This window comes from Eretmochelys imbricata, chromosome 6 (assembly GCF_965152235.1).
Source record: "Eretmochelys imbricata isolate rEreImb1 chromosome 6, rEreImb1.hap1, whole genome shotgun sequence".
In the NCBI taxonomy this organism is placed as follows: Eukaryota; Metazoa; Chordata; order Testudines; family Cheloniidae; genus Eretmochelys; species Eretmochelys imbricata.
This window is the reverse complement of record NC_135577.1, coordinates 72,253,516-72,270,105: the sequence shown is the minus strand read 5'-3', so window position 1 is coordinate 72,270,105 and position 16,590 is coordinate 72,253,516. Positions and strand designations below refer to the sequence as shown.

At 45.8% G+C, this 16,590-nt stretch overlaps 1 protein-coding gene across 1 annotated transcript; it reads right to left on the bottom strand.

Moving 5' to 3' along the window:
• Nucleotides 1-5,096: 5,096 nt before the first annotated feature.
• On the bottom strand, nt 5,097-14,973 carry PPP1R14D (protein phosphatase 1 regulatory inhibitor subunit 14D). The gene is made up of 4 exons (XM_077819987.1): nt 14,791-14,973; nt 10,697-10,792; nt 8,059-8,091; nt 5,097-5,527 (listed from the first exon to the last, which is right to left on the bottom strand). The coding sequence occupies exons 1-4, from the start codon at nt 14,971-14,973 to the stop codon at nt 5,465-5,467; spliced, it is 375 nt and encodes a 124-aa protein (XP_077676113.1). The 3' UTR covers nt 5,097-5,464.
• Between the last annotated feature and the right edge of the window lie 1,617 nt (nt 14,974-16,590).

Here is a 16,590-nt window from a genome sequence, read left to right as displayed (position 1 = left end):
TAATATGGTTCTGAGTAAGCCATCAGTGGCTGAAGTTCTGTTTATATTAACAGTGGCAGGGCCTAACTCCTTAGTACAGAGCTTTGGGATAGCTGAATAGGAAAGGTACTGGATTATGATGATGTAATGGTGACAAAAAGCCCAGTACTCACAAGATGATAATAATAGACAGTTCCTGGTCTGAGGAGGTTACAGTCTAAAAGATTAAAACAAGATTCATGTCTGGGTTTTACTGTGTAGGAGTGAGAGCCATTTCATAATTATTGGACTGGAATGATTACTCAGATACCTAACCACCCACACTTACAGAAAGTGACTGCCTTGTTCCCTTTGTGGCTCAGTATTTTCAGGGGGAGAGGGGAGTAACTGCTGTTCAAATGTCTGCTGTCTGTTTGATTTTTAAGAGGCTTCTCTGTGTACTATTTGTCCAGACTGCTCCGGCAGTAGGTCTTAAGCCTGACTCCCCTCCAGACATTCAGACTATGTGCATTCAATTCTTTGCTTCACAGCTACTTCTCTTAAACACCTCACCCTGACCTGTGGGTTATTTATGCCTAGGTGAGTCTCAGCACCGTCCTATTGAACTTCCTGGCTTCCTCAGCCACAGTTGAACTTGTAGCTATTTATACAGTCAGCCAGGGTGGCCCTGTGAGCTCTGCCAAGTGAGTCTTATGAGGAAAGCAAGTGGTAGGTTACAGCTTGAGCCAGCCTGTTGGCTTGCCCAGCTTTCCAAACTGGTTTCTGTGGGCTGATCCTGTTGAACACAGAAAGGCATGTCCTGGAACTGATGTTTAATACCTAGTCACATATGGGAGCGTCTCTTTATTTGCTTTGGTCACACAGACTGACCCTCGCCTCTCCATAGAAAATGAACTTTTGTGGATGCTGAACCCTCTGCTTGCAATAATGGGCCTTTTCTGTGCAACCCTCCCCTTGAAATGTATTAGATTCCATCACTAGCTTATCAACTTCTGTAGTGTGGGGAAAGAGGGCGGTCTGCAGCGGGGTAGACAGACTAACCTTTTTGGTTGTCTCTTTGGGAAAGACAAATACTGTGAACCTTATTTAAGCATGCTTTAAAAAAGAGTTGTATGGCTAAAGCCCTGAACATCTTTCCATTATCTTCAATGGACTGGTGTGGTGTTATCCTTGTCCAGTGCTTTGAAAATACACTGGTCGGTGTTTAGATTAACTCAACAAAAGCCATGAAATCCTGAGTAACAGCTGTGCAAATGAAGGGAGAGCACTGTATCTGCAAAAGAAACAAAATTGGTCTTGTGCCCTTTTTTGCTTCTTTCTGAGGGATAGAAAGGGCCTGAAAGGGTTTTCTGCCCAGAAAATGTTGATTTTTCTGCATCTGAAATATCAGATCTTGCCTTTTTTTGCTGGAGAATTGAGAGTGGTTATGACATCAGAAGAGTTAAAAACAAATATTTGAGAGGGGAGCTCAGAGGTGTTATTAGGAGCATGATTTAGGGGGGAAATCTTTATTTCATGCACATGGATCAAGATACTCAATTGTAATGTGTAAACCCTAGATAAATACAATAAAACACAGCTGGAAACATTCTAATCAAAAGAGGGGGTGTTTTTAAACAAACATTCCCATGCAATACTTGCAACTCCCTCCTGGCAGGTTTGGGCTAGTGCCTGAGAGCCAGGATAATAAAAGTAACTAGAAACTGATTGTAAACAACAGCAAAATTGGCTAGTCTATTTTCATGGCCTAGGCCAAAATAAATCCAATCAATAAATAACAACATACTGTATTTAGATTTTAAGAATTCTTTCCATTGAAAAAAAGACTTGCCATTTTATAAGTTTTTTTTAAAATATGATTTTTTAACTTTAACAGATCCTCTTAATTTCCCCTCTCTCCTGTATTGATCTGAGAAATCAGAATGGATTTTTGGAGCAGTTCCTGGCTGATAGGCAAATATATTTTGAGACAAAATTTTAACATTACTTACCTAAGTCCCTGAGTTTTTCCAAGACCCATATTCATGCTAGGGCTTGCCCTGAATTGTTGCTGTGTTGTGTGGGGTTTCATTTAGAGTTTAGGTCTCCAGCACTACCATGTTTGGGGCTGGTACACCAGCACTGCAGCATGGAGGGCTTGACTGCTCCTCCCCACTTGGACTGTGTCTGCTGAGGAGACCATGTGAAGGTGGAACGGCTTATTTTTAAAAATGCCTGTTTTTAACAATCCCTGACACAGGGCATGGCCCCAGTCCCTCCATGGCACCCAGGGTAAAGGCAGGGTGGGGGGTGAGTCCAGCCATAAGGATAACATCCAGGATGGTGCAAGGGCAGAGACATTTCAGCTCCTTTGTGTTCTCCCTAGTCAAATAGGGTTCAACAAGCAGAACCCATTGGGCCAGTAGAATACAAGCGAAGACTTGCACAAGTGCACATCTCTGTTCCCATGGCAGCTATGTGAACCTCTGGGGAATGTCATAACTCTAGTTCAGTCTGCTCAGCTCATTGCCGATCCCTTGTGAAAACTGGATCTTCCACCTTCACCTCAGTTTGATCCTTTGCTACATTTGACTAAGTTCCTGGCCTGGCAGAGACCAGACTATCTTGTAAAACAGGCGTTGGGCAAGAAAGATCATAATTTGTTTTGTCAGGTAAACTGCCAACATTTTTATCAGCTCTCAGTGGATTAATTAACTCTTTGGCTGGGCTGGCTTTTGCCCTGCTCTCTGAGTGGCAGTGAAATGATAAAGGTCAGAACCTCAGCAGGTGTAAATCAGTGTAGATCTATTGGCTTAAGGCAGCTATGCCAATTTACACCAGCTAAGGCTCTGGCCCCGCATCATCTCTTATCTTTTCGGCATTTTAACTCCTCCTTTTTATTTAATTTGTAGAGTTGAGCTTTGAAGGGAAGTTTTCAAGATTATTCCATGTGCCAAGGCCAGATGATGGCCTGCCAAGCATGTGCCAAGGTCCCAACACTGGTACAGGAAGGACATACCATTACCCACCACTCCCACATGGCCACACCGATGGGCATGCAGCTGGCAGAGAGAATGTGGCACAGTCGCACTATCCTCACACTGCAGGTAAAGCTTGAAGTACCCATAGGGCTAGAGATGAACTTGGGGGGGATAAGTCTCCCAAGACTGGCTATATAGCACATCGGCTTCAAAAAGGGTATGAAGGCAAAAACCAGCCAACCAATCCAGGGGCACATGCTTATCTCAGCCAGGGAACAGCTGTTTTCTCTGGCCCTCCTGGTGGTGTACTCTGAACTCTAGGGTAGGGGACCAATGTATCAGTCCGCACCCTCTCATTAACTAGGACAGGGGACTGATTAATTTAAGATTTAAAACATGTAGGGATTTCTCGTCTGGCCCACGACTTTCAGTCAGTTTCTATTGTTAGCTGTCAGAAGCACTGGCCTTAACACTGCAGGGCTCCTTTGCACTGTAGGCGGTAGCCCCTCTTTTTGCAACACTGTGTGACAAATCGGAACACAAGGACAAACCAAGTAGTCTGGTCACTAGCATATTGGGACATGGGACTTTCTCTCCCACAGAGACTTAGCTTCCCCTCTGTGTTTAGGAGAGTGTATGTGGGTGCGTGGGGCTGGGGGGAGAACCAAGAGTCTCTTCTACCTGGTGGGAGTTGTCCGAGTCTAAGTGATCCTTCTTCATTTGCCATCTTATTTCCACCCCATTCTTGCCAAGTTACTGTCTCTCTGGATGTGGTTTACGAGTCCGACTACTGCTCCACGTAGAAGAGGTGGTACAGAGACACAAGGCTCTGCCTCCTACATCCCCTTTGGGTTGCTGAACCTCTCCCTTCCTGAATGGTTTCCAAGATGCTCCCCCCCGAAGAGAGCACTTAACCAGCCCTGGGTTGATAGTCTTTTAATTAGATTTTTCTTCCCTCTCTGCATTTCCTCTTTGAATGCAGAACAAAAACCCTCACATCATAAGCAGGTCTGGATTTCTAAGCATTTTAATCTACAAATTGAGCATCTTTCAAAATGCCCTTACACAGTGTGACAAAGTTCCTCCTCTGCCTTGGTGGGTGCTGCACTTATTGGCAGATTTTCTCGCCTCAGAGGTTCACGGCAGCCCTCAGTTTGGCCACTTTCATGGTTCAAATCCGCCGTTCACTCAGTTAGCCTCATCACTGGCCAGCATGGGGAAAGGAAGAACAACAATCCCCGCAGTCTCTGCTGATCCACCTAGTGGATCAGGGAACAGGCCAGAGACCTTCCCCTCTGGTGGAATCCACAGTCCAGTTCAACTCCTCCGGTATCAAGTTGGGAGGTTTGGGGGGAACTCAGACCCACCCTCTACTCTGGGTTCCAGCCCAGGGCCCTGTGGATTGCAGCTGTCTACAGTGGCTCCTGTAACAGCTGCGTGACAGCTACAACTCCCTGGGCTACTTCCCCATGGCCTCCTCCCAACACCTTCTTTATCTTCACCACAGGACCTTCCTCCGGATGTCTGATAACACTTGTGCTTCTCAGTCTTCCAGTAGTACACCTTCTCAGTCTCAGCTTCTTGCAGCTCTTGCTCCCAGCTCCTCACACGCATGCCACAAACTGAAGTGAGCTCCTTTTTAAACCCAGGTGCCCTGATTAGCCTGCCTTAATTGATTCTAGCAGCTTCTTGATTGGCTGCAGGTGTTCTAATCAGACTGTCTGCCTTAATTGTTTCTGATTGTTCTGGAACCTTACCTGTTACCTTACCCAGGAAAAAGGGACCTGCTTAACCTGGGGCTAATATAGCTGCCTTCTATCACTCTCCTGTAGGCATCTGGCCTGACCCTGTCACAACAGGCAGCTGTGCAGTCTCTTAAAAATCCCTTGCAGGTCCTCGTATTCGTTTGAGGTGCTGCTAGCTCATTTAAAAGTCCCATGCCCCACAAATATTAATCAACCTGAGGGACATACAGTCGGATGGAAGGAAAAGCTCCAGGGAGTGTATTTTCTGCCCAGCTTTCCACCAGGGAGGGATGATTAATAAAAACAGTGACTAGAAAAATATAAGAAGTAGCCCTTTGTCCATGTGCTGGCCTAGAACCAGGAGGTCTGTTCACAGGCAGGGGCTGGGAGCAGTGAAATAGCAACTCCCTGTCCCTGGTCAAGGTTGGGTAACAGCCAATGAAGGGCTCCAAAGGGAGCTGTGTCCAACGCTTCCTCAGCCAAAGGAGAGGTTCCTTCAAAAAGAAAATGAATGAAAAAGAAAAGAAGGGGATCAGCCCTCTCCCCTAACATAACAGCTCTTTAAATATCAGCAAGATACACACACAAGCCCCTCCCTCTGAACATGAAGCTGGAATGGGATGCTGAAAGTATCTAAGATGGTTCTTCTCAGAACACCAAGTCCTAGAAAAACTGTAACATGATCTTCCAACATGAATCTGATTCTCTGTCCCAGGGAGACACCCAATGCCATGTGAGCGATACAGGATGGAACGGGGGTATCTCTCATGATGGATAGGATCATTTCCTTTGAGGGATTTTCCTGAGACCTTGCAGTCGACTGAGCAGTTCCGTAATGAAGTCCTGGAATGAGAGTCAGTCAAAAGAAGGCTTTAATGCTTATTGTGCTCAGCCACAGCTCTAAGAGTCACACGCCTGCTGCATTCCCCCTTATTGCCCTTCATATTTAGCAGCGGTCCAGTGACCAGAACGTTGGAGTGCAGAACAGGTCCCGCCGTTTTGTTTGGAGAGGGGAGGGTGAGATTTTTGTCAGCGAGGGAGGGCCAGGTAGAGTGGAGAAAATGCCCAATCCTTTTTCCCATCCCCCAGCCTCCCCTCTCTTCCAACTCTCTTCAGGGAGGTCACACACACTTTGTCTCTCTTTCCCAGGCAGCCCACCCTGTCCTCTCCATGGAGCCTGTTTGTTCCCACCATTAGATAACTTCAGGGTACAGCTGCCTCTATTAGGGTCCACTGTTTTTGCATGGAGTCCCCTACTTCCACTGCAACCTCCCATCCACGTCCTGCTGCTCTCAATAGCTGGGCCAAAATATACTTGCTGCTTCCTCGCTGAATTGGCCGTACTACTATGGAGTGGATTACAGGGCATCCCACACTGTGACCCATAATAGCTGGCTCGCTTCAGTGAGGAAGTAGGGAGGGGGAAATAACACATGTGTGTGTTTGAGGACAAACATTAGCAGGGGGTGAGGATGGGCTGACCAGGTGGAAGGGCAGTTACCTGACCAGTTCTAGTGAAACAGAAAAAACCCAGGTTTCACCCAAACTGTCAAGGACTATCCCTCAAAACTAAGGCATCTGGTCATTCTGTATGGCCGCCACTGTAAGTAGCACAAATTCCACCCTCTCCCTAACAACCAAAATAGATCAGGTAACCTAAACCCCTCCCCTATCTAACACAACGCTCTACGGTCTTTGCATTCTGCAGAAACCAGTGTGCACACAGTGGACTGATAAGTCTCCTGCTTAAATCATGCAGGTGTATTGGAGGCCTGACTTCACAGAGCTGAGCTTAATCTACTGCTGCATGTTCCCGGTGAATTTGCAAAACTGTATCGTAAGGTTAGATTCACAAGGGGAGTGTTAGGCGTTGCTCAGCCTTTTAGATGACCTGCTGCCTGGTGGAATTCACAACCCTGAGTTAGGTGCCCAGGCTTCCCATGCATTGTATGAGGAGATTGAGGTGCCTTAAAAAGGGATCCACAGAGGCCAGCACCCTGAGATACCTAACCAACCAACCGAGTCATTCTTACGCTCTCTCTGGCCCAGTGGCTGTTTAATACACAGGGGACTTTCCTGGAAGGTATGCAACCTGGGTTCAACTTGCTGATCTGAATCCTGCAGAGGGGTATTTGAACCCTGGACTCCCAGACTGTGGGTGAGCGTACTAATCACTGAGCTGTTGGGAGGCGGCACTAGCACCTATCTTCCTCCTTGCTGTCTTTTGTGGGGCTTACCCGTGCTCTGAGCATGCCTACAGGATCAGGCCCCACAGGCAAAACAGGCAGGAGAAGATCTAGATTGCAAAGCCTTCAGGGGTTAGGCATGAATTAGGCAAGGAGCAGCTCAGGTTGGGTAGTTTTGTGCATCCCCTCGGGCAGAAATGTAGGTGCCTTACGGAGTTAGGCAGCAGCTGAATGATGGTTTTGTGAATGCCAGTAGTGCTTAAAGTGGCAGTTAGGCGTATGAAGCTTGCACTTAGTCAGCCCCTTTCCCATGTCTCTGGTACTTTTCTTGATGTGCTTGTTTGGTATATGGACTCCTGAAATGTGAGTGTAATGGACCCACGGCTGCACACATTACAGACACCGGGATCAGCAGAGATCATTGAACTAAAAACCTTTAGCACAGACTCTTGGGCTAAGAAAACACGAATTCAGTTAGTTATTAGGTGGCTGTCATAGCTGCTGGGGGCAGCAACATGATCACATTCATTAAGCCAGTGAACTACACAAACTGCTGCTGGTTATCCATGTGGGCACAATTAGCCTTGTGCTCTTGCCTGTGATTTGGAGATGGCCTCTCAGAGCCCCGCAGTCAGCCTTGATGGTGGGGCTGCCTGCCAATCCTGAGTTAGCCGGATTCTGGCTCGGTTTCTGCAGACTAGTTTGGTTAAGTCTGATTTCTATGTGAATCATTCGCCAGCCCTATTTTCTGTACGTTAAACTTTGTGCAGCCATTTACAAGGACTGGACAAGATACAATGGAGATACACTACAGAGGCAAGTTACAATTATGTACTAACAGTACTACATTGCCTACTTGGTCTATTCTTTCAGAGCTCATTATTGCTTCTGATTTTTCCTTTGTCTCTATAACTAGGAAATAGATTCTGAGAACACTGTAGGAAACACACATCTGACATTAACCTCATTGGTCACTGCTCTACATTCACTCATATATATTTATATTCGTTTTTACAGTGGTGTGGAATAAAATATAAAAAAAAACCTCCTGAGAGTAAAGAAGCGTGGTAACTCAAACTTCAACTATCTGCAGAGCATACTGGCTATTTAATCAGGTGGAGCCAAGCCAAATTGCCACAGAACAGTATGAGACTGAGACTGAATGCTCACTGACGATGCTTCACTCACCTCTGTAGGTCTGGAACACTCATGAAGAATTTCCTGCAAGGCAAAACTCATGTTAGTTTCTTAGGAGTTTGTCTGTTTGTTTTTCCTTTTTAAGCTACAAGAAGAGTATGTAAGGCTGCCATATCTAGCGTGCTAAGCGATCCAACGATGTTCCAGAGCCTGAGAGCACCATCACCTGCATCATGCCACACCATTCAGGGACTCCGTGATCCATACTCATCACTGCTGTTCTGCATTGAATGCCGCAGAAGATCCCAGGACCCGCAGTCACCAAAACACTGGTATGTACAACGTAGAGCTCTGTACTTTGTTCCTGTTCCACAGTACTGGATCATGTTAGCAGTTCTGTATTTTAATCACGTCACCCCAGAGGACTCCAGAAGCTATCACAGTATGTACGTTGTCTGATGTGTAGAGAGTCTGCTCCCAGTATGGTTTTTAGTAATGATACTTTCATTCTGAGACCTACATCTGAAGAACACTGTGTGGCCCTGATCCAAAGCCCACTGAAGTCAGCATGACTCTTTCCATTAACTTCCATGGACTTTGTATCAAGCCCTATAGGAGCTAAGTATTACTGCGAAACTCTCAGGAGTTATTTTGGATCAACTCATAAACATTTGGAGGCTTAACCCAGCCTTGAGTATCTGCAAAACTGGGCTGCAAAACCCCATAAAAACAGGCCTCATAATCTTATGTGATTTAAGATACTTTAGGCTTCTGTCTTGGCAAGAAATATCTCAAGAACAGCTATTCCATTTGGGGTTTTTGGCCTTTCTGCATTGGCTGCTGCTAGGAACACAGAAGTACAGAGCCTTCTGAGAGAATGCGAACCACTGCATTAAAAGGTAACCAACATTTTTCTAATCTCAGAATAGGTTTAGTTCAAACTTTGGGTGAAAGTTTGAGTTAATTCTGAAGTAGCTCACTCATCCCTAATAAATCACTGGGGACAGTTAGCGTGAATAAGGAATTGTTCAGTTCACATATTAAATGGGAGAAGTGTAAAAGCCGTAAAAATAGGACACTTTGGCCCTGTGTACAATGGGATAGGGACCTATTGCTGACAATGGTTGTCAGCAATTGATCCCCCAAATGGGTGTGAATGGGACTCACAGGCTGGCTGGCCCTTTAAGATAAGCCAGGCTCAGCCTTGCCTGTGACCTACCAGCTATCCCACGCCTGATGGTGATAAGGCAGTTTGAGACTAGTTAGTGATCCCAACTGTGAAAGGGTTAGGAAAAGACAACACAGAGTCAAAGAACTCAGTCGAGGGGAGAGACTGCAGAAAAGGCAGGACCATCCTGTAGGCAGAAGTAGGGGTCATGCTTTGGCTCTCCTGGGTAGGAGCCCTGAGAGATGACTTAAACAGGTAAGAAGTCAGGGAGGAGGATCCATAGGAAGCACAGGTTACTTTGGGGGGAAACCCTGAGCAAAGGCCTAAAAGGAGCAGGAAGAGCCTTAGGGGAAATTGCCAGAGTCCCTGAGGAAGGGCAGCAGTGAGGGAAACCTATTAAAACCAGAAGGAACAGAGGAAGAACTCTGCAGGAGCAGGTCAGGCTCCTGTGGAGGAGAGGCCTAGTGGTAGTGTCAGTAAAAACACTTTAGCGGAGCCCAAGAAGGGCAGAAAAGCTCATAAATCAGCAAAGGAGGAGTTGGGAGGATGTAGGGAGAAGCGAGAGGCCTGGGAACCAAAGGGAGGCTGTGTTAAATACAACCTGTGGAGAAGCGGCACACGTGGCTTGGAGGTAGGAAGCCGCCCAGGGAAATTGCAGCATGTCTGATGGAGTAGAACTAGCTTCTTAATACAGGGTCCTTGGGCCAGAACAGAGGGGACCTCTCTTCCCCTACTAGCCCCTGAGGAAGGGGTATGCAAGCCCAACGGAAGGAATATTGAGCCCAGGTGGGGCCAAAGACTCAGCCAATGGACAGTCTGAGGAATAGCTCAAGAGGTGGCTGAAGGCTCTCTTGTTGTAAGACTTTTTGGTGGGGTTTTTTTTTTAACCCGGAAGGGGACTGAACTTCATGTGACTGGGCCAGAGGGCTGAGCTGTGGAATACCTGACAAGTGGCAGATGGCACAGGAGATGATGACCCTTGCAGCATTGCACCCTGACACAAGGGGGTGCCGTGGGTGATGAGTTCTCTACTTTACAGGAACAGAATTGTTTTCCAAACTATTACAGATAGTGTAATTGACACCTGGTGGAATGAATTGATAAGTTTCTGTGCAGCCATACTTGAGTCTTAGGGCTGCTCTACACTCAGTTTGTGCACCAATTTAACTAACTTGGTAGAAAAAAAACCCAAGTTAGTTCAATCGGTGCAACCCCTTAGTGCGGATGTGGCTATATGGGTATAAGTGATTTATATCAGTATAACGGCAACCACATTAGGATTGAACTAAATCATTTTCTCTACCACTTTGATTAAATCAGTGCAAAAGCTGAGTGTAAATCAGCCCTTAATCCTGGTTTCTGGAATGGAGTTGATGGTTTTGTATCATCCACATAAGCGTTTACACCAATCCAGAGCCACCTACTGTTGACTTGTATTTTCAGTAATAGGTCAATTTTCGAGTGTACACAGGGTCTTAGCTCCCATATTTAATATAAATAGGAACGGACAGTCTGTCTGACCTGTAGTTTTGATTTCTGTTCCTCGTTGGAGACCTCTAGAAGATCTTCAATGTCAATTTCTGGTTCAGGGGTTGCTGTGTCTTCTTCCTCTTGCAGCTGGAGCAGAAATACATAGTAAATAAACCTGTCCTGTCAACTGACAAGCATTCAAGAGGACTTTGTGTGGAGACCTGGGGGGAGGGGGAAGAATTCATTTCTAGTTAAAGATGAGCCCATGTGGCAAGGACTGGATTAAGATATGAATCTTCCTGAAACTTTAGGGTATTTAGAACAAGGGTTCTGATTCAGGCTCATCTCTAGCAGCACCACATCCCAACATGCAGACTGTGGCTTGGCGCAAGCAACATCTCTTAGATACTCCAGATTTAGCTCCCAGAGGTGTCAAACAGTCCCACCACAACACCGAATACCTGCCCAAGGAGCATGGTACTATCGTGAGAAGACCTTCTGGAAAGACCTAATGCAGCTGAAATAGGATGAACCCCAGTTGGGGTAAACCATCTTTTACAAAATGGAATGAGTAACAATCAGGCCCTCCCAAAACATCAGGGGAGTTGGGTCCCAAAGGGCCACATCAGCATGAAACTCTTTAAGTTCTCCTTTGAAAGATCTAAGCACAACGTCTGCAGCACTCAGTTTGCCCAGAGCAGCAATATGACTGTTTGACTTGATCCTGCTAAAATCTGAACCTGTGATTCTAGGGTGCCTGGTTGTTTCAACCCTGATGCTTAGACTTCTAAGATATATTAGGAAACTGAATAATGCTTAGGACCTTCAGAGCAATGGAACAAGCTGCCAACGAGGTTGTGGAATTGCCATTGGTTGAGCTATTGAAGACTAGACTATCAGGGCTAACAAAGACAGTTCTGCCTTGATGCTGGGAGTGGAATGAGATGGCACACTAGAGACTCCTTCAGACCCAAGTGATTCTAGGATGTGTCAGGTAGGTTGTTGTTTTTTTAAATCCTTCATAAAACATTTACAAGAAATGCTGTACTGGTGCCAACAATCTCTAAACTTGCACATACTGTGTTGTGGTACTTCCAAGTGTGTTTGGACCAGGTATCAAGAACTGTCAGAACTAGGGTTGGAAGTCTGGATGCTTAGCCTGAGATTATGGATCCTGAAATGCGTGTCTGAATTCTGGGGAATTTCCTGTGCAGGAGAGGAGCCAGCAGCACAGCCCCAGTCAGTTGGCAACGCCTTCCAGAATTACCTACTTCCTGCTAAGACTTTGCAGTAATCAAAGGAAAACAAGTCTCTGAATCTGTACCTTTGGACATGGTGACCCACCAGCAATGTTAATGATTTCAGACTCTGATTACATAATGCAAACTCTCAGGAGATCATAGGTGAAAAAGGGACTTTAGTGTTGCCTTTATGGCTCCTTTAAAAATGCTCATTTGTGGGCCCGGCATAGTGAGAGTTGAGAGGGAATCACACCTTGGTCTCGCACATGGTACCACCAAGAACTGCCGGTAGGCCACTTGTGAATTTTTTTGAAACAAGTGCGTTAAATGTTACTAGTTCCTCTGAGTAGCAAAAAACCTTACTCTTTTAAAGAAGCAACAATTGTTCTGTCTTTCTTAGAGTTGTCTCCTGTCACCTCCACTTAATCCTCCAGGGTGTGAGCTTCCTTACAGTAGTGCCCTGTTATCTCAAACTCCCTCATAAAAATACTCTGTCAGTCCCATCCATCTCTCCACTTTTGCCAGTCCCACAAATACAAGGTACGGAAAGGGTCTACATATTCTAGAATGGAAGTGGGTTCCTTTCATCTTTCTCCACCATAGGCGTTGGCTCTCAGGAGACCAATGATATCAAATGTCATTGATCTTGTCACATGAGCACAGTGACATCTTGGTGCCACTGCCTGTTCTACATTGCTGTTCCTACTGGGCACGTGTATAGACATGCTCTACATGTTTCCCATGATGTGATTGTCACACGAGCCTGGAACTGCTGGTCTTGAATGCCAAAGAGGCATTGAACAAAGACTTGACTAAAGCCAAAGAAAGTAAAACCACATATATATAGGGGGTGTTTTATTTTTATTTTAGATGATAGGGTGAAGCCAAAAAGTGTCCAGCTTTAATATCTCTTCAGGCCACATGATCAAGAAGGAACCAATCGGCACATCTCTGGCAAATGGAAACAGAACAGAGTAAGTTTTAGGGATAGACTTGCTAGGAAGGTCAGTACTAGGGAATTAGATGGCTAATGGACTAAAGAGCCTTTTATCTCTAGGTTGCTGGGTTAGATCCAGCTCTGGTTGGTAGAGAGTCATGACCAAAAATGGTTACCATTTGATGTCTGTTGGTCCTGGTCCAGTTCCCATATCACAAAAATTATCAAAAAGAATCATCATTCTTGTTGGCAATCTCAGCAGAGAGGAGCAGGACGGAAAGGGTCTGGATACTGAACTAACCTATCACCTCTAGAGATGGTCCCGTCCCCTAAAGCCAGGACAGGAACATTGGCAGGGGAGCTGGCACTGCTGCTGTACCTATTCCATGGATAAACAGACTTCATTCACCAGGGCCGTCAATCTGGTACCTTTCATAAATATTGCATTGATGACTCAATTCAGGATACTGTTACTCAGATTTTCTGATGGGTGTGGTTAGGCAGTGTATTTGAATGTACTTACACTGAATGTGCTGTTGTGCATTTTAATGTATTATAAGGGGACCCAGAGCATGGGATGAGCTCCCATTAATATTTTATAAACAAAAATAAATGAATGAATTTCAAATGGAAATTCATAGAAGTTAAGGGCTGAAGGGATAATTATGATAATCTAGCCTAGCTAGTGATCATTTTACTAGTCTAACTAATAATCATTTTACTAACTTCAAGAAGATTAAAACCTTTCTTAATAAAAAGACAGGAATAATAATGCAGGAAACCAGACATTCCTTATTAGAGGTGTCACACATACTGCAAAACAGAGTGCCTATATATACTCTTTTCTTTGTTGTCTTTTGTGGATGGTGTGAATACAAGGGGAGCTGTCTTCTCATTTCAAATAGTGAATAGTTTACCTAATAAATTCCAGTGCAGATAGAAAAGCAAGTGATCCTAGAAATTACCAGAGGGATATTTTGGCATGTCCATTTCCAATCCTATCTGAAATTGCAACAATGCTCAAAAATGGAAGACTGTAAAATCCAAGAGTTAACCAAATTTTTTAGTGTGGGGTGAAGATGTGCGTCTTATTTTGTACAAATTGTTAAACCCATCGACACCTGTTGAAGGCAACAGTGGTCTACTGGTTAGGGGACTCATGAGAGCTGGGTTCTGTTCCTGTGTCTGCTAGTGACTTGGGGTCTGATCCAGTAAGTTCAATGGGCTTTGGATCAGGGCAAATTGTGTAACTTCTCTAGTATTATCCCCATTTAGGGAAACTAAAACATATTCACCCATTTTGTCAAAGAACTTTGAGATTTACCAACAAACATACCACGAAAGTACAAAATATGAATGGACTCAGTGACATCAGGTTAATGTTTCAGTGTTCAGTCTGTACTGGAAACTTTTGTACAAAGGCAATGAAAAATCCCTGGTTTAAACCCCAAATGACGCAGCCAGAAAAGTACCATGGCTCCAAGACAGTTCAGGATAAACACTGCCATCTATATAGGTATGTGCCCAGAGCACCTGGATCTTTGTTTTCTTTTGCCAACTCAGGTGGGCTGTAAGAGTTCTAAAGGACTGCTCACATACACTTCCACCAAGTAAGATTGCTGCTGTGGAAAATGTTGGGGAGAGAACTTTGGAGGCCTGTAGGTGTGGAAACAAAGTATTTACCGACAATGCCTGAATCCCCACTTCCCCTTCCTTTCTTCTCTGCCTGTAGTGCCCATTATCTCCCTTGACAGACATGCCATTACCCACAGTTTGAGCGCTAACACAGCAGCGTCACTTAGAGAGAGAGCTCTAGCATGTGATAAGAAGTTTGCTAGAGGACAGAGTCCCCAGTCGTCACAACCTGGGTTGTTCTCCAATAAATTAAAAATAACATTTCATAGCCCACAGGGTCTAGGCTCCCCTACACCTAATGAAGGAAAGTTTGATCCACCCCGGTTATTTACCTGGTATTGGTACAGCTCCTGCAACTGGGCATCAATCCATTCCTCCAGGTCTAGCCAGCGTTGAAGGTCTTTGCGGTTGTACTTAACTGTTAGCTTGCCCAGTTTCTTGTGGGATGATTCCTCCCCAGGCTTCTCTGGAGCCTCAAAGGTTACTCGAGGCAAATCTCTGGACTTACTGGCCATGCTAATCACCCCTTCCACCTGCTCTCCTGTCTTCCACTCCTACTGCAGTGGCTCTCTGGATTCGTATTTTTGTTTCACTCTCTTCTCCCTCCCCTTTAATATATTTTCATTGGGCAAATGTGAGTAGCAGTACCAGCTGCTTACAATGGCCAAAGGCAGATAGACAGCATCAGTGGTCCCAGTGAGGGAGTGAGAAAGAGAGCAACTGCTCAGCAAGAGAAGCAATGAGGCAGTGCAGACAGAGTTACGGGAAAGAGAATCTTAGGTTTCACAACTGGCTATGCTGACAAAAGCAATGTGGGAGGGAGAAAAGCTCTTGTAATAAATCTGTTGTTAAAAGAGGCCCAGGGAACTGATGGACAAAATTTGTTAATATTTAATACAAGCCTGTTCCAGCAGGTGGGAGAAGCAGGTTTTAAATGACCGTTTCTCTACATATGTATGTACATGAGCACATACCTCATGTACAGCTCACATACAGTTCCTTAGGACTTGTCCCTACATAATACATTGACTCCTATAGTGTGTAAAGGGCATTGATGTCTTTCGCTTACCCCAGTTCCTATATGGATAGCTGATGCTGAAACACTATATCTTATGTTTTTCTTTTTTAGAATTGAATTCAGCAGTGGAATTAGCTTCTGCTGGAGACAAAAGTCCTGAGTTATAGCACGATGTAACACCATTGTAAGGCTGAGACTACTTTACTGTCTAGCCCGGGGTGGGCAAACTTTTTGGCCTGAGGGCCACATCGGGGTACAAAACTGTATGGAGGGCTGGGTAGGGAAGGCTGTGCTTCCCCAAACAGCCTGGCCCCTGCCTCCTATCCATCCCCTCCCACTTCCTGCCCCCTGACTGCCCCCCTCAGAATCCCCCCACCCAACCCCCCCTGCTCCTCGTCCCCTGACCACCCCCTCCCAGGACTCCTACCCCTAACTGCCCCCCGGGACCCCACCCCTATCCAACCATCCCTGCTCCCTGTCCCCTGACTGCCCCCCCAGAACCTCTGCCCTATCCAACCACGCCCCTGCCCCCTGGGACCCCCTGACCCTTATCCAACCCCCCAACCCCGGCTTCCTTACAATGCCGCTCAGAGCAGCATGTCTGGCCGCCACAGACACCCTGCAGCGCTGCCCTGCATGAGTGGGCAGTCCCGCTGCCCAGAGCACTGCCTGCACGGTGGCGGGGGAGGGAGGAGGGACAGTGGGGGAGGGGCTGGGGGCTAGCCTCCCAGGTCAGGAGCTCAGGGGCCAGGCAGGACGGTCCCACAGGCTGGACGTGGCCTGCAGGCTCTAATTTGCCCACCTCTGGTCTAGCCCATTTTTCTAAGTGCTCTAAAGTCCACATGTTTATTCACATTGTCTTGAAAATTACTGGGCCTCATAGAGGTCTTGGCTAGAGTTACTAGTCCAAGTTTGAAGGCATTTAAGCCAGGGGTTCCCGCAAGACCCTTAAAAATGGTTTGACATCAACATTTTATGGTTTTTATAACTTTTTTTTTTTTTTTTTTTTTTTTTAGTATCCCTGGGGCTCAAACTCAGTTCCTGTCACTCCTCAAACTAACAGGGCCTGGTTGGGACTGATCTCAACTGCTGTCCAGCAGCTGTTGCCCCTTTG

What these genes read in the sequence shown, in the direction of transcription:
- PPP1R14D (XM_077819987.1), bottom strand. Translation starts at nt 14,973, where the DNA reads ATGGCCAGTAAGTCCAGAGATTTGCCTCGAGTAACCTTTGAGGCTCCA. An exon ending in AACAGAAATCAAAACTACAG is followed by an intron (nt 8,092 to 10,696) that starts GTCAGACAGACT and finishes TTTGCCTTGCAG; the next exon opens with GAAATTCTTCATGAGTGTTC. An exon ending in AGTGTTCCAGACCTACAGAG is followed by an intron (nt 5,528 to 8,058) that starts GTGAGTGAAGCA and finishes CTCTCATTCCAG; the next exon opens with GACTTCATTACGGAACTGCT.